This window comes from Equus caballus, chromosome 8 (assembly GCF_041296265.1).
Source record: "Equus caballus isolate H_3958 breed thoroughbred chromosome 8, TB-T2T, whole genome shotgun sequence".
Taxonomy (NCBI): Eukaryota; Metazoa; Chordata; class Mammalia; order Perissodactyla; family Equidae; genus Equus; species Equus caballus.
The window spans coordinates 61568077-61592031 of NC_091691.1; the positions used below are offsets into that span (position 1 = coordinate 61568077).

The following is a 23955-nucleotide window of genomic DNA, read 5'->3' on the forward strand; positions in this document are numbered from 1 at the left end:
TGGGGGAGGTGATGGGCTTGGGGGTGGGGTGGTGGCCTCATGTAATCTTTTTAAAACACAGGTGAGGCAAGGGACCGCCCTCCCCCACCACCACCACCACAAGGCCCAGAGATTCCAGTTCCCATTATTCATCCTAGAATTCAAATCCCTTCATCTTTTGGTCCAGGCTAGGTTTCTAACCTTATTTCCTAAATACTCCTTCCCCCTCTACCCCACAAACCATTTAACTTATCGTGACTACCACCCACAATCCAAATCTTTATGTCAGCTGGTACCATGTTCACTTGAGGACCCTCACCTCCCACTCCCAGACAGAATGGCTCCCTCCTTATTCAGCATTTCCTCAGCATTTGTTTGCGCCTTTATCAGAGCACTCATGTATTAGCTTCTCCTACTATCCACGAAGGGGTTTAGAGCAGTATCTGCCTGCTCTGAGGGAATAGGAGACCAGACTTGTTCTCCAGGCAGTTCTCAGGCATCCTTGTAAACCTACTAAAAAAGTTTGTCTTTTAACAGTGAATCAAATTTCAGTTAAGTCAAAAATATTTAGCGAGCCCTTAAAGCATCAAGCCTGTGCTGTGTGAGCTAGGACTGGCCTCAATAAGCCTTCAGGAGAGAGAAGAGTAAGAGCAAGACATAAACATTCTTGGGCACAAATTGTTATAGAGATTCCAAAGCGGAAGGATGGGGAAGGATCTTGTCTATATACACGGTATGTCTATAGGAAGGTGATATTTCAGGTAGGATTTCACAACTGGGTGGTGACTCTGATGTGCGAGCCCTAAGAGTACTAGAAACAGCAAGGAGTAGGGCAGGGTGTGTGGGGCCTGAGGAGCAACAAACAGCCCAGTGGAGCTGGCCCCCAGTGGGGTGTCTACTGGACGCCAGGCCTCAGAAAGGCCCTAAGTTAGACAAGAATCCGCACTCACATGGCAGGCGTCTCTGAAAAGTCCTGGCCAGTAGTCAAACAGTAGAGCTGCAGTTGAGAAAAAAGAACCTGATAACAGCATAGAAGACTGAGTGGAGGAGGAAAGGAGACCCTGGTCTTTGGAGCAGGTGAGACCCAGTGAGGGTAGCTGGAGACAGGGGGCAGCTTTGATAAAAATTGTGGAGGCAGCATCAACAAGACTTGGTACACAATTACTTTAGGGGCAAAGAGGAAAGGAGACAAGGTAGACAGAGCACTAAAAACTTCCACCCAAGGTGACTGGATTCATTACTGGAAGGAAGAAAGCCGAGATGATGAAATGGTGTGAATGGTGTCAGTGAAAACACAACTGCCACTGAATATGAAACTCATGGAATGCAAAGACACGAGCAGAGAAATGGAATATTTCAAGTGTCTATCTGCCCACTGCATTTCATTTACCTACAGTGATTTTTAACGTCTAGAAAATAAAAGCTCTGTGTTTATTTTGCTTGTCTCACCCTCTCTCATTAGGGACAAACCTCATAATGTTCTGTAAACCAGTTCTAACAAGCTGGAGGCTCTGGGAATGTATACCTTACTAAAAATGCACATGGAAGTTTCTGAATTCTCTCTCCTCCTGCTCTAAATGTCAGAGAAGTTCACACGATACACATGGTTCCTTGTTTTCCTGTGTACAGAGACACCTGACAACTACCCAGATGAGTAAGCGGTTTAACAGACGGCCAGCACTGGAGAGTGAGTCATAAAGGTAAGGGATTCCAATTCTAAGACATGGAATGGACTGGCTTCAGGGAGTTTCACCAGCATTGCAATCAGTTTTGGAACACATTAAGTCTGTTTTCCGGAAAGAAAAAAAATAATTCCTAGAGGCTGAAAGGGAGCCTTTTAATACGTCACACTACTTCTTAGAGGTACAAATCCAACACGGAAATCAAATTATGAAGTGACACAAGCCCATCCCCACCCAGGCTATAAACATCCCATTAACAGTGTGGTTACAGGCAGCTTGTTCAAACTTTCCAGCTGATGTTCATCATATTATCTCATAGGTTACATTATACTCAAACTGGTCCCTTTCAAGTTGCAACTTTCCATTCAGTACCACAGACAAGGAGAAAAGAAACAGAAAAAAGCACCTTAGGAGTTTTGAACCTCAAATGCCACCTCTGTTTTGTGCCAGAGTTTTTGCTTTACTTTTTTGATCCTAGATTTTCTGTTTGTAGATTCAGTATATGATTTGCAAGCATTCTGAGGGTAAACAGGCTGAAATGTGAAAACAGCAACAGAGGGAGTCTCAAATTTTTATTAAAGTTATTTTACTAGTGTTTATAGATCAAGAAAAGCCACACAGTGTGACACCAAATAACTTATTTTAACAAGAAACTAATAAAAAAATTTCCTCTCTTCCCAACTCTTATATATACACACACACACACACCTCTTTCTCCCTTTTTACTTAAGTCGCTACCACCAACTGGGTCAGCCCCTGGAAATCAGCCAAAGCTGAGAGCAATCAAGTCTCTAGAGGAAGCCACTAACTGGGATGGTTCCACCATGCTGTGAATTGTGAAAAGAGAATCATTTCTTCCTGAGTTCACCTTTCATTGGGCTGTTTCCATACACACTTGACACCAGAACAAAACAACCCAGTGAAAGGTGAACTTTCACCCCTACAGAAATTACTTCAGACTATAAACAGGACTCAAGGATGGAGGCAGAGTGGTTTTGGTAAGAATACCACTTAAGAGTTCTACAATACAATTAACTTTGCCGCTGGCTGCTATGTCAGAGTCAATTTTTTCCTTTTTATGACAAAAATTTAAAAACATATAGAAATTAGGGTAATGAAAACTCGTCCATCCTCCATCTAGATTTAACAGCTTGTTGTGTATTCATCAATTTTTATCTGATCATTTTTACAGAAGTATTTAAAAAATTAGAATCACATTTCTCCCTTAAATAATTCAGTATGTGTCTCTAAAAAAAAGGGATATTTTCCTTCATAACTGTAATACTAGTATCATACCTAACAAAATCAAAATAATTCCCTAACGTCACCTCATCAACATCACTGAAACGCAAATTTCATTGGGTAATTTTTCTCCCTTTCCTTTCCTTTAGTAATTGTAATTTCCTCACTTTTATTCATTGAGATTGCCCTTTTGAAGATCACCAGTTTCCTTAGTCACACTTAAAAGGCCCTTTCCCCAGGCCCCCCTGCACCCACATGCTACCCTCATCATCGCCCCAGAAGGCTCTCCTGGAAGCTCTCCTGTCTTTGCTTCTTCCTGGGAAATTATTCAGGGTTGGGAATGTCACCTATATGCGGATGCCTTGTGAATCTGGAAAAGGTCAAGAGAAATATATATTTTACTTTCCTCTAAACTCAGAATATAAGTGCGTGTGTGAAAGGAGAGAAAAGTGCAAGATTTACTCAACTTACTGGCTAATGCTAATGGATCTCTCTTCTCTAAGGTGGTTAGAAGGCCTTCCATGTGGAAAACGCCTTCTAGCACTTTCCAGGGGATAGTGATGAGAGAAGCAGACTCTGGAACCACATATCCTTGGTTCAAATCACACTTATTAGCTGTGTAACATTACAAGATACTTAACATCTCTAAATCTCAGTTTGTACTTGTGAAAAATGCGGAAAATAATAGAACTCACCTTGTGAGTTTGTTGTGAAAATTACATGAAGAAATGAAAGTAAAATGTTGAGTAAACAAAGTGTCTAGAAAATAGTAAGCACTAAATAAATTTTAGTTATTGTTAACTGTGACCTAATATTAGATATCTAATATTTATTACTGGCAGAACTGGCTGGGATAAAGTTCCTTGGCATGCTATAATTGTTTCTAGGACTTTGTAAAAGAAAGTTTGGTTACTTTCCATTTTATCACATAAGCTTCATCCCATGTAATACAGACAGTCCACAAAGCGTCGTTCAACACTAGTAGTTACTTCTGTAAATGGATGATTCATGCTAATTAAAGTTGCAACCCAGGAGAATAAAATTAGCTTGTTTCCACATTTCCTTTCGTTCAGTAATTACAATTCAAGGTTATGTTAGATGCCACGCTACTATAATTTGGCCCAAGAGACAGACACTGCACATCCCACATTTTCAAAAACAGGCACTGCTGATATAAATCTAGGTGCTTGCTGAATAAAGGTCTTGAAGACTTCACAAGCAATTCTTACCAACCTTGTGCTTACGTGTCACTCATTTCTGTGCATATTGTAGCCAGGAGGGAAGTACTGAGATCATGTTAGCTTGTCATAGATTCACCGGATTTGCAGGAGGATGCGAATTTAAAAATAGAAGCCAAATGTGGCTGGAGTTTATCTCAGATGCTTATGTTCAAGCAGCAATCTGTTCACCCATGATGACAGCAAGCATTCCATCGGATGTATTTCAATTTTCATAAACTCAGTTAGAATCCTACTACCTCTCAAATTGGTGGACCACAGATATAGAGACACCTCACATTTTGATTCATTTGGTTTCTCAAAGCTCGGTGTGGGAGAGAGATTTTTTTGGCTGGTTTTCATGAGAGGTGACAACGAGGAGGTAACATTTATTTTGTACTCATCGTGTGCCAGGCACAGTGGTGAGCCATTTACACAAGTTAGATCTCAGAGAATCTCCACATTTTTCTAAGGTTAATCTCCATTTTATAGCTTGGAAACTTGGAGCTTAGAAGGGCAAATAAAATTCCAGAGGCAATGGCATATCCAGATTTTTGTGGAGCCTGAACTTTATATTAGTTTTCAAGGAAAGAATGTCAAATTGTGAATGCTAAATTAGGTTCAAGGCCCTAGAAGGAGTAAGAATAAATAAGGGGCCCTGAGACACGAGCTTCAGTGGTAACCAACTTGTGTCTGCTTGACTGACCACTCAGAGCTACAGAGACAAAGGAATTTGATGAATAGAAACCTGAACTGTAAAGTGAAAATCTTTCATTTTTAGAAACTCTGGGCTATAATTAAGTTGCACTAGGGTTTTTCCCCCCTAGGAAAAAAAAAATCTGTTGCCATTCTTCCTCTTTTTGCTTGAGGAAGATTCACCCTGAGCTAACATCTATGCCAATCTTCCTCTATTTTGCATGCTGGTCGCTGCCACAGCATGGTGGCATAGGTCTGCGCTCAGGGAATTGAACCCAGGCCGCCAAAGCAGAGTGTGCTTAACTTAACCACTAGGCAATGGGGCCAGCCCCCTCTAGAGTTTTTTAAATTTTATTTTTTAAATTTACTTATTTTCCTTAAGATTGGCCCTGAGCTAACATCTATTGCCAGTCTTTTTTCTTTTCTTCTCCTCCTTCTTCTCCCCAAAGCCCCCCAGTACATAGTTGTATATTCTAGTTGTAGGTCCTTCTAGTTCTGCTATGTAGGATGCCACCTCAGTGTGGTCTGATGAGCAGTGCTAGGACTGTGCCCAGGATCGGAACCAGGGAAACCCTGGCCCACCGACACGGAGCATGCAAACCTAACCACTCGGCCATGGGGCCGGCCTCTTTAATTATTAAAAATAGATTTTGTTGCTGTTGTTTAATATGTCAGGATAAATGGGGAGGAGGGGTGCAGGGTGAGTCATCAGTCTCTGATGAAGTGCCAGGCAGTAATTTAGATGGTCTAAGTGCACAGAAGGCAGAAAAATTCTGACTTCTTTATTGTACATACCTTAGGAATTCTTTGCCCTTTTGTGAGCAATGAGTAGTTAGAAAGTTTAGATAAAATTTATCTTTGATGCCTTTTGAATAAAACTTGTATAATTGCTTTTCTAAACACTATGCCAATTTTTCTTGAGTGGTTTCTCCGCTGTTAGCAAAATACACGATGCTGACTGAACACATTCTTTCTCTTGGAATCAATTGTTTGTTATACCAAGAAAACCCCTTCTATCCAAAATGAAAAACTTATTTTGCCAGAATGAGGGAAGCCTTTATTTTTTTCTGAAGTCTAATAATTTCAGAATTCATAATAAGGTGCTTCTTATTACCACCATATCAGAGTGCACTTCTAGTAAGAACTTCAAATCATATTTATCTTTGCTCAAAGTTTTATGAAATTATTTCTTCTCATACAAGGAATTTCATGAAAATCTCTGATAAAGAATATGGGAAAGGCACTCCGAATTGTGATTTCCTAAAAATGCTGAGTTTTACTAGTTCCCAGAATATATGTGAATAAAGCTACATGGGGTTAACCAGGCTGTGCACTGCACAACCCCAAGGGACACCATTTACAGAGACTACAGAGTGAGAAGCATTGCCCAGAACAGGACAGTGCAGTAGACCTGACTGAAACGAATGGTTGCTACTTATGCCTGAAAATAAGGACAGGCTTGAAAAAATGAAGGGGGCACGTCATAGAGGAACATCACCCAGCTTGAGCCCAAAGGGCTAAATCTGGGACAATTTGACAATCAAAATAAATACGGACAGGAGTATATTACAACCCAGTGAATGAAGTAAAAATCCATATTTCATACTGATAATAGGTAAGTAAATAACTAAATGAGAAACAAAAGCTCTTCTTTACAGCAGAATGACAACTAACAAATGTAAGAAGGGCTGATGGAGTTAAGTTAGACATGCACCATTTTTCTTCTTTCACAGGAAAAACTGAATCAGACAGAAATCATCAATAGCTGCTCAATAAGGGAGGGAAAGAGTTAGGGAAGGAAGAAGATACTTACAGAATCTCAAAGCATCTCCTTGCAGATTTCCCAGTAATCACAAAGTAAATGGTAATTATACAGCAGAGAAATCAGACAACACCCTAACCAAGTGATCAAAATTAACGCCACCAATAAGGGGGAAGGGAACATCTCATGCCTCCAGATTGATTCCCTGAGAAGGACACATCAGTACATAGCAATCCAGCCAAAAATGTACAATCTGATCTATCACAGGGAGACCGGGAAACCAGGATTGAGGGCTATTCTAGAAACAACTCGCTTATAGTCCTCATAAATGTCATGAAACACAAGGAAGGCTGAGGAACTGTTTCAAATTCAAGGAGACTAAAGAGACATGACAGTGAAAGACATGACAATAAGAGGTCCTAGACTGGATGCTGTCCTGGAGGGAAAAAATGCAACAAAGTGCATCATTGGGACAACTGACACAACTGGAACATGGACGGTAGATTAGATAAAAGAATCAAACGGCCTGAATTTGCTAATAGTACTGCGGTTACATGAGAGGATATCCTTGTTCTTAGGAAACATATAATGAGGTATTAGGGGGTATATGTTGTCTACTCTCAAACGATTCAGAACAAATAAATAATAAAATTGTGTATATCTGTATGTGTGTAGAGGGAAGGAGAGAAACAATGATAAAACAAATATGGCAGATGATGTTAGAAATGCGTAAAATGGGGTAAATGGCAGAAAGGAATAGATTATACTATTGCAGTCTCAAATAAAATGTCAGAAACAAAAACAAAAAACAGCAGCCAAAACAATTTTGAGGAGTAGCAGAGTTCAGACTGCTTTAACGAGCAGAAAAGTAATTCAACGTGTAATCAACCATGCAAAATAAGAGGTAAACCTTTAGGAATCACTCATGTCATCATTATCACATTTACCACCATTCCCATTTACGGAGCACTTACTAAGTGGTAAGCACTCTGAAGGATGTTTCACTTGCACTACCTCTTAATCTTTACAACCACCCTAAGAGAAGGCACTGTAGTCATCCCCATTTGATAGAGGACGAAACTAAGGTCTGGGGAGGTTCAGTACTTGCCCAAAGTAATACAGATGAGAAACAGCAGAACCAGGTATCCAATGAGGTTGATTACAAAGCTGCTTTTATTACTAGGTTAAATTTAATTAATTATTAATTATTTATTAATTTTCCTCAAAGAACAAGAGCTGAATCTCAACCTACATTAAATTCTGACAAGTCAGTAAAATATGCATGAATAAGGACTACGTCTACTAATTAAAATTAGAGCACTAATAAACCAGAGAGACATAAATGATATTTTTGGTCTCTGCAATTTACTTTAAGCTCTCTTTCTTCCAAGGGCTGACCATGGTAATAAATAAATTCTTTGAAATAAAATATACCCCAGTATGTCCTTTGAAACGATCTTATCAAATATCTCATAAACCGTTTGGTCCTAGCTATGGACTAAATGTTTGTGTCCTTCTAAAATCAGATGTTGAAGCCGAAATCCCCGAGGTGGATGGTATTTGAAGGGGGGCCCTTTGGGAGGTGATCAGGTCGTGAGGGTGGGGTCCTCATGAATGGGATTTGTGTGCTTATAAGAAGAGACACAAGAGAGATGATTGCTCTCTCCACCATGTGAGGACTTAGTGAAAAAAATGACCACCTGCAAACCATGAAGTGAGCCCTCACCAGGTACCAGATCAGCTGATGCCTTCATCCTGGACTTCCCAGCCTCCAGAAATGTGGGAAATAAATTTCTGTTGTTTATAATCCAAAAAGTCTATGGTATTTTGTTAGAGCAGCCTGAACTGACTCAGGCAGTTATATTTCAAGTTTTTCTTCCTTTAATATATTTTCTCTCCTTTCAAGTAAAGTGGTGTGATCTTAGCGCTCACATTTCCTTTTAGTCCTGCCACCTCAATTTTACTTTTAAAAAAAAGTATCATCTGCAATGTGCTGCCTGGTTTCCCAATTAAGTGTACTATCATCTTCCTTGCAGACAAAGAGTAAGCTGCTAAATATGCCGTATCTTTCTTCCTAGTGGAAGGTAAATGGCTATTAATAAAAATAAATATGCTCAAAAATGATAAAACATTTGCAAATACTTGCTGATGTTTGGGGAAATCTTATCATCTGACACTGTGAACACCCACTCCAGAACAAAGGATTTCCAACCTTGGCTGCATAATTTAACCACAAGAAGAGCTTTCAAAACCCTAATGCCCAGCCCACACTCAAGACCAATTAAACCAGAAACTCTGGAGATGGGGCCTGGGCATCAGACATTTTTAAAGCTTCCCAAGTGATTCTAATCTGTAGCCAACTTTGAGATTCCTAGATCAAGCATCTACCACTATATGGAATTTTACGTTTCGTGTACAGATCCAGAGGACTCACAAAAGTGTTTAGAATTGTTAAAGAGTGTATAATCCAACTGGAAGTGAAGATATGTGTGTTCACAGGAAAAGGTAACTGAACAAAGACTGAGGACGTGAGCTAAATGAATGTGATACACAATAAGTACACGGGAGACCACATTGGGACAGTAATGGATGCCTGCACCCTTCTGATGCAGTGACAGGCTCTGATAAAAGCATGGCTGAGGAAGGCAGCTCCAGCCAGGGAAGGGTGTGAAAGGAAAAGTATTCAATATGTCCAGGAAACAGTGAGGTGACCATCCTAGATAGAGGGGAAGGTTCACTCTTCAGAGTAGAAAAGTCAAGTCTGGAGAAGTAGACTAGAACCATCCCTGGAGGGCTTTGAGCAACAAGTCAAAGAGTCTGGTGGCAGTATGGCGTCTCTTAAGAGATTTGAGGAGACTATCAAATGAAAGCATTCCTTTGGAAGACTGATTTGACAGAGCTATTTACAACAGCTTTGGGGGGAAGACTAAAACTCAATCTACTAACAGATGAACACAGAAGATTTGGTAAAATTGTAAACGTGATGAAGCACAATCTTATACCTTCCTTGTCAATTTTCCACAAAAAACAGGAACCAGAACTTTGGGCCTGCTAAAAATAGTGTGGCTCTCACCTGTTCTGGGAGAGACTGGACAGGCTGGGGGGCCTGTGTCATTCTCTGCCCCTTTAGCCTGGCTCCCAATCTCACAGTGATGATACATTTTGTAGCTACACCTTCCTCCTTTTTCTATGAAGACCCTCCTACAGCTAGGAAATACATTCCAAAGACAAAGTTTCAAGCTGGAGAAATGCTTTCTTTCTTTTAATTTTTTTGGAATAAGAAGGATTTTTGAGAAGCTGAATGATCCTTAGGTCATATTAGCAATTGAAGACTCCTAGGAATAAAAAGGGGACCAAACCATTCATTCATCCAATAAATATTTACTGAACACATACCATTTGCTGCTGTTCTGCACAGTGGGAATACAGCAAGCTCCCTTTTCCAAATAGACAACTCTCTGGGCAGTGTAGAGGTTTCACTCAAGACCATAATAGCATTCTAGGGTTACACAATTTACAGCTAATTGATTAAAGCTACAGACTTCTGAAAAATTAACAGTAGTAGAGAAAAAGTCAAGATCCTTCCTATAATGAACTATAAGCACCAGAAGAAAGTAAAGAAAGTATAATTTTTTGTAAAGAACTGTGTTTACAAGCCACCACTACTGAAAATTTTTCAAGCCACTAGATAAATCCTAAACTCCTAGAACAGAACTGGCACACAGGATACATTCTAAGAAATAATGCATCATTATGTTGTTGTGTGAACATCACAGAGTGTACTTACACAAACCTAGACGGTATAGCCTACTACACACCTAGACTATATGGTACAAATCTTATGGGACCACCATTGTATATGCAGTCAGTTGTTGACCGAAATGTCGCTATGTGGCTCACGATTGTACTTTTGAAACCAGACCACAATGCTCATTTGTGAAATGGCATCTTGTGAAATCATGACATCAAAGTCATTCACAAAAGCAACATTCAAGCTGTGCCCAGGGTTATTCACAGACATTGGAGCTCAGAGGTTGGCTACACATATTGACTGTCATCCCAAGACTACAGAGACATTCTTTGTATTTGCAAAATTTTCATTTTATAAATATCTAATAAGAATCTGCGTCCAACTACATGCATTAATCAGAAATAACTATGACAAAACGAATCTGAGCTTTCACTGATAGATAAAATTACCACACAAAAGTGTCTGATTCGTCTTTTTCTAAGTCATTATATTCTCTAGCTTATACACAATTCCTATTTTCTCACTGTGGAGGAAAAAATATCTTCAAGTCCCCTTCCACTGCCTTTTCTTGCCCCTTGAGAGGAGTCTTACCTGCATAATGTACCGGAATCTCTATCTTTGGCCCAATGACGTAGTGCCCCTCCTCCAAGCTATGGGCAGTGATGGTGGTCCACTGACGGCAAGAATGGATCAGAAGGTAGTCATTCTCCCGCAGCCCTTCTATGCATTCTCCTAGAAAACACAATTTTACACAAAAAACTTAGAATACCACCTGCTCACTCTATACTCTGTAATCAAATTTCATTAGTGAAGACTTCACTAATGCAGAAGTGATAGTTCACCCCAAGATGAGATAAAATCTACTTTTGAATTAACAATAAAAAAGGCATTCCAAACCAAGTTGACAATTGTACACAGGATTCTATAAAAATGTCTCCTACTTATTTGCAAATAGATTTTCAAATAGGTCATTTTAGCTAAATGATATTTCAATGAGAATATTTATGAAGGGCCAAGAATACATCAGGCACTACTTACACGCTTCCCATATATTATTTCATGCAATAGAGTAACATTACGAGGTAGGTAATGTTCCTTCTTCACAGGAGAGAAATATGAAGGTTCAGAATGTTAAGTAACACATCTAAGCTCACAGATTAACGAGTAGAAAAGTGGGGATTCAGGCCTAGGCCAGACTGATTCCAAAGCTGACACTCTTAACCACGACAATGTAATTACCAAAAATAATAATAAACTTCTCCCGCTGTTGAAACAGTACTTGAAATTAAATGCTTCTATCTCCTTTTAAATTTTATATGTTCTGCCAGTTCTCTCTGGCCTCCTATCAAATTTCACAATCAATTAAAAATAGTGAAGCTTTATAACATACAAATGAAATTATTTCTTATTTTGTTATTTACTTTATTATTAGTAAATAAATTAGTAAATTAGTAAACATTAGTAAATAACATTACGTTAGTTAATGTTATTACTCACGTTAACGTTATTTCTCTGAAGTAGCTTTTCAGCATCTAAACTGATGACAAACTATTTCAAAAGAGAAATCCATTCCCTGAAACTTAAAAGATGTCTTTTTAGATGTTGAAATGTTCTATCCCATTAATCCTAGTTTAGTAATTTTAAATGCTCAAAGGAAATACCTGAAAAGGCTAATTCCTTTAGAAAACAATTAGCCTTCCTTATTTTTGACATTTATTATATCGCAATAATTAAAAGAGTTATTGGTGATTTAACTGTTTTGAAATGTCATTTATAAATCCCTTAAAAATTCTTAAAAGTGCCCATACTTTTTAAATAAATAAAGTAGAGGAGGCCATAATGATCAACTTAATTGTATAACCATAAATCATTTAATTTGTTTCCAAAGCAATATGGCAACGGTCTTTAAAACAGTCTTTATGCAAGAATACTTTATCTTTGTTGAAGGAAATACAAAGAGTTAAGAGACTTATTTTGTGGGGAGGGAGTGGGATGGGAGAAAAAGAAACAGGCCTGGAAGTGGAGGCACCCTAGTAGGAGGGAGGGTCCAATTCCCCAGGAGGAATTTTTCAAACCAGACTCCCCTGCCCCTCAGGCTTTGGGAGGCCCAGGTTCATAAAGACACCCTCCCTAGGAGGCCACTGGTATCCACCAGCCCTTTGCATCCCTCAAGCATATTAGTGCAGGAAGCAAAGATCTAGAACCGCCGCCCCAAAGGAGAACTCACAGGACCTTTGGCCCCCTTGGAGCTCCCACCCAGGAGGCAGGAGGGTGGGAAGGGCACATACACAGCGGGGAGGATTACAAGCACCTCAAGTCCAGCAGACCTGGTCTAGTCAAAGCTCTGCACCCGCCCACTGTGTATGGTCCTGGGCAGGAACCTTCTCTTCACTTGTGAGATGGGGCACCAACAGTCCCTGCTTCACAGAGTGGTTGTGAAGATACACGGTGACAGCGATGGAAACTGTGTAGCACCAAGTCTGTCATGTTATGTTGGGAGTGATCGGCTATTAACTCTATTTATAGTATGCTTTTTCTCCCTAAAGTTTAACCTTTAAATAAACATTATAATTTAGGTCACATTATCCGTTTACAGGTGAGGAAATCACCTTCAGAGCAGTCACGAAACTTGCCCAAAGCTATACAGCTAGTAAGTGGCAGAAACTGACTTCAGAGATTCTCTCGGTCTCTCTTCTGCTCTTCCAACACCACACTGCCCATCGCCTTGAAAACCAACAATCCAAGAAACAGGGAGAAGCTGACCTCTGGCTTCAAGTCTCACTCATTTACTCAACCAATATGACGAGCACTGTTCCCAGAACTTGGGATACATCACTGAACAAAAAAAGATCCCTGCCCTAGGGTGCTTACTACAACAGGAAGGAGACAGAGGGTACTGTTAACAAGAATGAATAATTAAGTCATGAATTCACTAGAAAGTGAAGGGCCGGCCCTGTGGCCTAGTGGTTAAGTTTGGCACACTCCACTTCAGCCACCCGGGTTCATGGGTTCGATCCCAGGCACAGACCCATGCCACTGGTCAGCCATGCTGTGGCGGTGACCCACATATAAAGCAGAACAAGACTGGCACAGATGTTAGCTCATGGCTAATCTTCCTCAGCAAATAAATAAATAAAAGCTTCATTGAGATATAATTGATATACAAAGACATGCACATATTTAATGTGCACAATCAGAAGACCAACAAACACTTATTGAGTATCTTTTCTGCACAAAGCAATGGGGGAGTGGGCAAAACTATAAAGACAACTTGATCCCTGCATTCAAGATGTGGACATTCTCCTGGATGAGATGAGTTCGTATGTAATTTTATGTCAGGTAGGACATGATGAGTACTATGCAAGAGGCAGAAGAAACCCAGAGTAGAGATCGAGACTTAGCAGAGCACATTAAGAAAATGTGAACAGGAATATATAGCATTTGGGCTGGTGCTGCTTTGATGGAAGAATTGAGCTTAGCTAAGATGGAGGCAATGGGGAGCCACTGAAGAGTTCTGGGGAAGAGAATGCCCAAAATTCTGCTTTAGGAAAATTAATCTGGCGGTACTATAAAAGATGGATGGGATAAAGGAGAAACTACAGCCACGGGGCGTTTGCAGGAAACTCAGAGGGAAAAAACTGTGCCATTCAGGGAAAAAAGAAAAATGTCATTTTCTGCAACTAAATTGTTATAACATAAAAACTGTTTTAATTTTATTCCACAGTGGGCTCTAAAAAGGCAGCCAAGAAACAATTGCAGTCAAGTTAATCAAAATAAAAATTTAATGTTAAATCCTACTGCTAGCTAATGGAGTAAATTCTCTATCAAGAGGATTCAGATAATTTTCAAAGCCATAAAGTAGTAAGAAACCAATGCCTATTTTTGAGCTTATGTCTTTTTTATTTTTTTAAACAAGTGAAACATGTGCCTGCTTTAGGCAAAATAAGTTTCACAAAAATTGTCTAGAAATAAAACTTAATATAATCACTTAAAATATCCTAGGGTAGGCCACTAAATAGAGACACTACATTAAATGACTTCGTAAAGTAAACAATTTTTTTGTGATATAATTATCCTGTTGTTTAACTACCATGTATAACATACTAAAACTTACATATTTAGCTCAATGATGTAGTAACAAGAAGTCTAAAATAACTGTGTGTTAAATTCCAAAATATGGTAATGCCATCCAGAAATTTCCTCACATCTGGCATGCTTCTGGGATATACTTTACTTGCCTGGTTTCGCCTTGACCCCTCCTCAACATTAAGTCTTACATACCTGTTGAAATTGTTTTTAATGCTAGGAGAACTAGACACCCTCAATCCTTCAAAGTAAGTCTGCTTAAAAAAAGTATCAGTCTGAAACCTTAAAATGAATATTTATAACCTGTACATATACAAATTCTGCTCCTTTGGCTGGTGGGCCAATCTAATTTTCTGATTCACCTTTCTGATCTCTCCTTGTTACTGTCTCAAGTTGTTCCCCTTTTACATTGGCTGTAACTGTAGGAGTTAACCAAGGTTCCCCCTTTAGCCTGTTCATCTTTTCTCTCTCCTTTACAATCTTATATACCTCTCAAGGATTCAGTTAGTTATGGACAGCTCTCAAATCCATGCTACCAGTTACTAACTTCTATTCTGAGTTCATAGTCCAGACTTTATCTTCTGCACATTTCTACCTGCATGACCCCTCGACATTTAACCATGCATCATACATTCATTTGACAAACACTTACTGAGAACCACCTATGTTCTAGACCTGGTAATATAGTAGTGAACCAAGTACCTGCTCTCATGGATCTGTCCTCTTGGTTGGGTATTCAATCTCCTGTTCTTTACTCTTTCAATTTATTTAAATATGGCTTCAATTTATTTAAATATTGCTACAGATAAAGTTTTTAAGAATATAGCACTTCTCATCTTATTCTTCTGCTCACAGCTGTCTTCAGTGGTTCTCACTCATATGGAATGGGGCCTAAATTCCTTGGCCCAATATTCAAGAGTCCCATGATCTAGTTCCAAAGGCTCTATGACCTTGTGTCCCCCACACCACTCTGTAGAGCCCAAAGAACATGTTCTCTGTTCCACACACATCTGGGCTGTCCTCTCTCTTTCTCTCATTTGCCCGAGACTTATTTCCCAATCCCTAATAACCCTCTACTCATCCTACTCACCCTTGAAGGATCAGCTCAAAGGCCGCCTTCATGAATGCCTTCCTGATACGAATCCTCCTATTTTTCATTTAAACTGCATTTATCTTGCAGGTTTGCTTATATTCTATGCTGAATTTATAAATTTCTCTTAGAGCTATCAGCACAAGGACATCAGACTGACTTTTTAATGTTTATATATATTTAAAAATGTTATAATAAAAATAACTTAATACTGTGAGAATCACAAGCATTTTTTTTCCCTTTTAAAACCAGTCTGTTGGGGCCGGCCCCGTGGCCGAGTGATTAAGTTCGCACGCCCCGCTTTGGTGGCCCAGAGTTTCGCTGGTTCAGATCCTGGGTGCAGACATGGCACCGCTCATCAGGCCATGCTGAGGTGGCGTCCCACATAGCACAACTAGAGGCACTCACAACTAGAATATACAACTAGGTACTGGGGGGCTTTGGGGAGAAGAAGAAGGAAAAAAGAAAATGATTGGCAACAGATGTTAGCCTAGGTGCCAATCTTTACAATAAAAAACCCCAAAAAACTGGTCTATATATTCGTCAAGTTCGAGAAACATGCTTATAGAGGTTAAGGAACAAAGATATCCAGGACCACAAATGCTGCAAGATGAGATCTTCTCTAAGCCATCACATCTTACCAGCAACCACAGAAGTGCAAAGGAACACCCAGACTCATTGTCTCATGGTTTTGCTTTTTCAATATTCTAACAATAGGTTTAGAATATTTTCCCTGGATAAATCTTATGTTCTTTATGCTGTTTGTAACTATTTTAGCTTTGTCTGAACTGTAATTAAATTCAATTGACTGTATCTGAGTTAGTGCATAACTGTAGTGCCTTTATGTATGAATTACTTAGGATGTGTCTGAATTAGTTCACGTAGTTATAAAAGTCTGCCATAGTAGGGGCCGGCCTGGTTAAGTTCTCAGATTCCGCTTCGTTGGCCCGGGGTTCGCCAGTTCAGATCCCAGGTTAGGACATGGCACTGCTTGGCAAGCCATGCTGTGGTAGGCGTCCCACATATAAAGTAGGGGAAGATGGGCACAGACGTTGGTTCAGGGCCAGTCTTCCTCAAAAAAGAGGAGGATTGGCGGCAGTTAGCTCAGGGCTAATCTTCCTCAAAAAAAAAAAAAAGTCTGCCATAGTAGAATCCAAATCTCTATTTGTTTGTTTTTTTAAATTTTTAATCATGAAGACAAAGTATGAGTGCACTCAGATGACAATTCACAATGTTTTGATGGTAAGCCTGTTAACTCTCTGCTGATGAGCTTTCCACTAAAGTTGGGCTGAATCCAAAGAACCAAACAGACACAGACCCATGCTGGGGTTTTGTTTGCCATTCTCATGTCACATAGAACAAATGCATGATTTTACACATTTCTCAAAGTTGGGATGTGATTTTGGCAGCTAGTAAATTAAAATGTTTTTGATTTTCCACATTTGTGTCTCTTTGTTCCTGGTGTTATATTTCACACCCAAGTAACAGGCTCAGTCAACAATTTGGGGCGATGTCTCTACAGAAGGCATGCCCTTTTAGTCTTTTCAACTCCTAGAATACCTGACTTTCTACTTTGCATAGCAAATATATAATCTTACCATGTTCATTTATTTTTCTTTTTAAAGTATGCTTTTATCTACAGTTAGCTTGGTTTCTTCTCAGCACATTGGTAGAACCCTGTCTATGGTGGATACTTATTATTTGTTGACTGACTATTAAGGCCCCATTGAAATCCTCCAATTTGTTAATACATGAGTAATGAGAATCAGACTTACTGAACTTGGTATTATTTTTATCTGTTATAGACATAAACTGTTCCTTATGTCATAGCTAGATCTATCAACAATGGGTAAATTAATAGGTTCTATGATATCTGTGTTGCTACTTACTACAAATCTAATTTAACAGTTGTGCACTGTTTTATTTTACTAATGTTAAAAGGAAAGCTGGTCAAGTGATAACATTGTACTTGTACTTCCTCATTGTTAATAAATACTGTTGCTTAATTTTAATTATGTCTTTACTTGACCTCACAATCCTTTTCATGGAGACAGGAATCTTCCTGAGTAGGTTAAATACTCAAACCAATGCATTTCTCTCACAACTTGAACATTTTTTACAATACATTCAAAGGCAGGGGCTGATTACCGGACAGGAGTCCTCTTCTTTCTGACTCCTTGCAGTTAAGCGGTGCCATGCCACTGAGTTCTAGCCAAAGGTGTGTGAGCAGAAATGACATTTCCTACTTCCTGTCCTGGCCGTACATATGGAAACTGCCCACAAGCCATCCTCTATGCTCTTTCCTCAGCCAAGGGCTGAATATTGATTCCCAGGAAGACCTTGGAACAAGCTGAAGATAGCACAGCTGCCAGCAGTCTGGGTTCCTTAATTAATACACAGTGGAACAAACCACCAGCCGGTGCCCTGACCACACATTGAGCAGTGATGTGAGAAACACACTTCAACTGTAATATTATACTAGTGATGTGTTGCAGTTCTCCTTTCTTGTTTCAGTAGTTAGACTACCTTAACTAAAACATCTATATGCACAACCTTCACCACCAGCCATCTCCTTATTATAATAATTACAAAGACTTTGTTACAGAGGCTATTCTTTCTAGGTACTCTTTATAAATACAAACTTACCTTGAATCTGCAAAGGGTTAGTCTAAGTTTAGCTTAGACTAAAAATTCCTTCCTCATTCTTTTAGTTACATTTCATCCCATACACTGAAGGATATAATTAAATGTTATTTAATTAGCATCCTCAAACATTTTCAACGTATGAGGTCCTAGTTGTTTTAATGCCTCCCAAACAAACAAGAAATATTTACTGGGAGAATAGAACACGGCACTATGATAATATTTCTTTGTCCCCAAAGACTACAATCCAAATGACATGGTGACTAAAGAAAGGGTATGTGGAGGGGAGGAGATGAAGGAGCTAAAGAGATGATGTCATAGCAAATTGCTCTAAGACAGTGAAAGAGCATCCTGAAATTAAAACGTTGTCTGCAATGAAAAAGCAGTAAGGTGTTTCAAAAAAGTAGTATTAGAAGGGGAGGAAAATCCTGAAAGAAATAACTAATTAGCTACTAATTAATTAAGAGAGAGAAATTATAAAGGGATCAGGGAGGATATGGTTACAGGAAGTCATTAAAGTACAGGTAATAATTTTGAAATCAGTGGAAACTGAAAAACCAAAATTTCTTCAGTGGAAAATAAAAGTCTAGGAATAAGAGAAGAAACTGCTTTTAGCCTAATGGTTGAGGTATTATAAGAAAGTGTAGGACTGAAGAGGAAGGATCAGAAACAAGTACCAACCAAATGAAGGTATCTGAAGCCACTTGGTGACAACAGCATCTCAAAAAGTATAATAAGGGGTAAAAAAAGATAAAGCTTCTGGCACAGATACCACGAATGCAAAGGGAAATGAGTGTCCTAAATCTGGGCAGATACAATGAATAATTTTGGAATCCAGAAGTCACCTATAACATTCCCCTATTCCAAATGTCAAACAATAGAATGACCCTCCAATGATGTGCATGCCCCTGCATTTCTACATTCATCTACTTCAAGAGGACAGTCCATTTCTAGGCACTGTTGTTTTGTGAACACTAAGACATGTCTTACGGTAGAGAGAAAGGGCTCTGGGGAGAAAAAAACAACTACCAACAACAGTAGCACTAAGGTAGCTGCTGTCCAGTTCTAAAAATGAAAACCTGCTGTCTAAAGTCCTGCCCTTCCTTCAAGGGCTGACAATCCCTCATGTGTGAGGGGAGGAACCTTCAGCCCTAAAGAAAACGGTGGTTCTGACCCCAGGCTGCACAGTCACTGTCATCATCTGGGGACTTGTAAAAACTCCAATTGGGGTTGGAGGGAGTAAGGTAAGGTCCCAGGCCAGATCAATGAAACGCCAGATCAATGAAATCAGAACCTTCAGGGGTGGAGCCCAGGAATCTGCATGCTGGGAAATCTCCTCAGACGTCCCAATGTGCAGTCAGCATTCAGAGAACAACTGAGGCAGTGAGCACAGGCCCCCGAGAGACTTCACCCCCCCCAGGTGACTCAGTTCTTGCATCTGTTGTGAGAAGGGAGCAAGGTAATACTCAAGCAGGCACTTAGAAAGTATTAGCCACATATTAAGCCTTCCAAAAGTATTATTACTAGTACTGTCCTCAAATACTCACGTCACAGATTCTCTCAGGCTCTTAAACTTGCATAGCACTTTTTGTCTTTTTTTTTTCATTTTGTAGTAATTATAAATTATCCTGTGTTATTTAAGATTTTATGCATATACATTATATTTCTCTAATTGGACTGTAACATTCTTGGGAGCCAGGGACCCTTCTTGTCCTTTTTCCAGACCAGAGTCAATCACCCAGCTATTATCAATGAACCATCAATGATAATTGAACACGGGCATTTTTTACTACTTAGCTCCCATAAATTGACACATTTAACTATCAGATGAAATTAAAGATATTTTCCTCCTTTTTGTTCTTCTATTTTGCCATAGAAAATAAGAGCAATTCTATTTTCTCAGACTCTCTTCATATTTAAACCTTTTGTTTTTTTAAAAACAGGTTATTATTTCAGGCTAATAGGAAGATTTTCATCAAGAACAACTGTTGACTTAACCACAATAACTTGTACCAGTTTTTTTGTTATGAGTCACTTTTAACTAGAAAGTGGCAGAGATTACTAGATGTCACCAATATTCTCACTCTCTCCTTGTCCTCAGTAATAGTCCCCTTACATTAGCTGGGCACATGGCTGCCCAGAATACAGAGTACTGTTCCCAGCCCCACAGCAATCAGGTATAACAACGTAACTAAGTTACAGCCAATGAGATGTCATGGAAATAGTATGTGCAACTTTCAAGATGTTTTTAAAATATATATCTTTATTATACTAGAAAATTCAGTGTTTGAAGTTCAGAATTCAATGGTTTTAGCATATTCACGAAACTGCACAATCATCACTATAATCTAATTCTAGAACATTTCTATCACCCCAAAAGAAACTCATACCCATTAACAATAATTCCCTACTTCCCACCCCAGCCTTAAGCAACCACTAATCTACTTTCTCTATCTATAAATTTGCCTATTATGGACATTTCATATAAATGGACTTATAAAATATGTGATTTTTTGTGCCTGGCTTCTTTTACTTAGCATAATCTTTTCAAGGTTCATCTATGTTGTAGCATGTATCATTACTTCATCCCTTTTTATGGCCAAATAACATTCAACTGTATGAATATACCACTTTTATCTATCCATTCATCAGACAATGGACAGTTGACTGTTTACAGCTTGGGCAGTTACTGAATACTGGTGATGTGAACATGTGTGTACAAGGTTTTGCGTGGACATGTTTTCCATTCTCTTGGATATATACCTAGGAGTGGAACTGCTGGGTCATTTGGTAATGCTATATTTAACTTTTTGAGAATTCCCAGACTGTCTTCCAAACTGGCTGCACCATTTTATATTCCCACCAGCAATGAATGAGGGTTCCAATTTCTCCACATACTCTCCAATACTTGTTGTTATCCATCCTTTTTAATTATAGCCATCTTAGTAGGTGTGAAGTGTCTCATCGTGGTTTTGATTTGTATTTGCCTAAAGATTAGTGATGTTGAGCATCTTTTCATGTGCTTACTAGCCATTCATATATCTTTTTCAAAGAAATGTTTATTCAAATCTTTTGCCCAATTTTAAATTTGGTTATTTGTCTTCATTGTTGATTCGTAAGGGGTTTTTATATATTCTGGATACAAGCTCCTCATCAGATATATGATTTGCAAATATTTTCTCTCATTATGTGAAATCTTCTCTCCCTTTCTTGAGAGATTCCTTTGAACCACCATTTTTTTTTTTTTTAAAAGAGCTAACATCTGTTGCCAATCTTGTTTTTTTTTCCCTTCTTCTCCCCAAAGCCCCCCAGGACAAAAGTTGTGTATTCTACTTGCAGGTCCTTCTAGTTCTGCTATGTGGGACACCACCTCAGCATGGCTTGATGAACAGTGCTAGGTCCATGCCCAGGATCCAAACTGGCGAAACCCTGGGCCACCGAAGCACAGCATGTGAACTTAACCACTCAGCCACGGGGCCAGCCCCTGAACCACAAAAACTTTTAATTTTGATGAAGTCAAATTTATTTTTTCTTTTGTTGTTTGTGCTTTTAGTGTCATGTAAAAAACTGTTTCCTAACCCAAGATCATGAAGATTTGTGCCTATATCTTACAGTTTTTAGCTCTTACATTTAGGTTGTGACCCATTTTAGGTTAAGTTTTGTGCATGTTGTTAGTAGGGTTCCAACTTCATTCTTTTGCACGTGAATATCCAATTGTCTAAGTACCAGTTGAAAAGACTACTCTTTCTTCATTGAATTGTCTTGCCTCCCTATAGAAAATAACTGACCATAAACGTAAGAGTTTATTCCTGGTCTCTCACTACTATTCCATTGTTCTCTATATCTATCCTTATGCTAGTATCACACTGTCTTAATTACTGTAGCTTTATAATAAGTTTTGAAATTGGGAAATGCGAGTCTTCCAACTTTGTTCTTTAAGATTGTTGTGTTTATTCTGGGTCCCTTGTATTTCCATATGAATTTTAGGATCAGCTTGTCAATTTCTGCCCCCAAAAAAGCAAGCTGCGATTTTGATAGTGATTGTGTTCAGTATACAGATCAATTTGCGCAGGAGTGTCATTTTAACAATATTAACTCTCCTGATCCATGAACATGGGATGTTTTTCCATTTATTTAGATCTTTATTTCAACAACATTTTGTAGATTTCAGTGTGCAAGTCTTGTACTTTTTTTGTTAAATTTATTCCTAAGTATTTTATTCTTTTTGATGGAATTGCAAATAAATTGTTTTTTAAATTTCATTTTTGGAGTGTTCACTGCTAGTGTAGGGAAGCACAACTGATTTTTGTATATTGATCTTTTTGTGTGTGTGTGTGTGTGAGGAAGATTGGCCCTGAGGTAAGAGCTGTTGCCAATTTTCCTCTTTTTGCTTGAGGAAGATTGTTGCTGTGCCAGTCTTCCTCTGTTTTATGTGGGATATCGCCACAGCATGGCTTGACAAGCAATGCTCAGTCTGCACCTGGGATGCGAACCTACGAGCACCAGGCCACCAAAGCAGAGTGTACAAACTTAACCCCTACGCAACTGGGCCAGTCCCCTGTATACTGATCTTATGATCTTATATCCTGAAATCTTGCTGAACTTATTTCTTAGTTCTAACAGTTTTGGGGTTTTTTTGTAGATTCCTTAGGGTTTTCTATATACAAGTTCATGTCATCTGCAAAGAGAAATAGTTTTACTTCTTCCTTTCTAATCTGGACACTTTATTTTTTTCTTTTTCTTACCTAATACCCTGGCTAGAATCTCCACTACAACACTGAACATAAGTAGCAACCAAGATCTATCTTTGAGGAGGATGTGCCCTTCTTTTCTCTCTTTATTCTTCCTGATAAACAGAACCACACGTGATTATTGGAACCGAAATGGCAGTGACCATCTCAGACCTGAGTGGAACTTTGGACTGGAATTGAGTCCATAACGCAGCACCAACTGAGAAGAAGTCTGGGTCACTGTCACCTTGGGCAACATACTAACCTGGACTTTTTGTCTTTGAGTCTCTGTGACTTGCACCCAAACTCTAGCCTAAATTGATACAGGAGTATTGGAATATGATAAGAATTGTGGTGCCTGTATTACTCAATTGAAGTATATGAATTAGTTTCAAAACAGAGAAGAATTTTTATTTTTTATTCTTTGAAAAACCAATTTTATGAAAGGTGCTCATCTAAGGAAGCACTGTCTAAGCCTAGCTGCTGACTGTAAAATCTGAGCAGTGTCTGATATCTAATGTTTTTTACTTCAAAATGATTCCACAGGGTTTACAGGAAACAGCATTCATCAATATTACGCTTCTGATAATTTCTTTCAAGCTTCCTAACTAGGTTGTGATTATAAGAGGCTGTATTACTTTTACTAACTCAAGTTTACTTCAAAGGACCAGAATATTACTCAAAAATTTCTAAAAACATTCTGTCATACATTTAATAAGACGCTTTACTTCCACCTAATTACAGATAAATTATATGCTAACTCACATTTGGATGGTTAAATTCACATATATTCTGATCTTTGGCTCTAAGTTATTTACAAAATCCAGTTAGGGGCATGGCTCTAAATGGGGTGATATCAAGTATCCCTAATACAGAGAGAAAAATAAGTGTTTTTATATTAATGGCAAAAAAAAATCATGAGGAATGTAGATGAAACAACTTTCCTACAATTTACTGTCAACAGCAGAATTTAACGTCAGCGTTAAGTACCTCAGTGATATTACACGGTGAGTACCATAGAAAGGAAAAGTCACTTTACAGCCCATGGGTTATGCACCCATTTGAATGTTGCTAAGA

The 23955-nt window shown here is 38.8% G+C and overlaps 1 protein-coding gene across 4 annotated transcripts in view; it reads right to left on the reverse strand.

Moving 5' to 3' along the window:
• The window catches only part of GAREM1 (GRB2 associated regulator of MAPK1 subtype 1), a 209092-nt gene that overhangs the window by 106493 nt on the left and 78644 nt on the right, over positions 1–23955 (reverse strand). For all 4 annotated transcript variants that reach the window (XM_070275609.1, XM_023647616.2, XM_001496712.7 and 1 more), the window contains one exon: positions 10921–11061. In XM_070275609.1, the coding sequence (XP_070131710.1) occupies positions 10921–11061 (141 nt within the window). The remainder of the gene's footprint in view (positions 1–10920; positions 11062–23955) is intronic.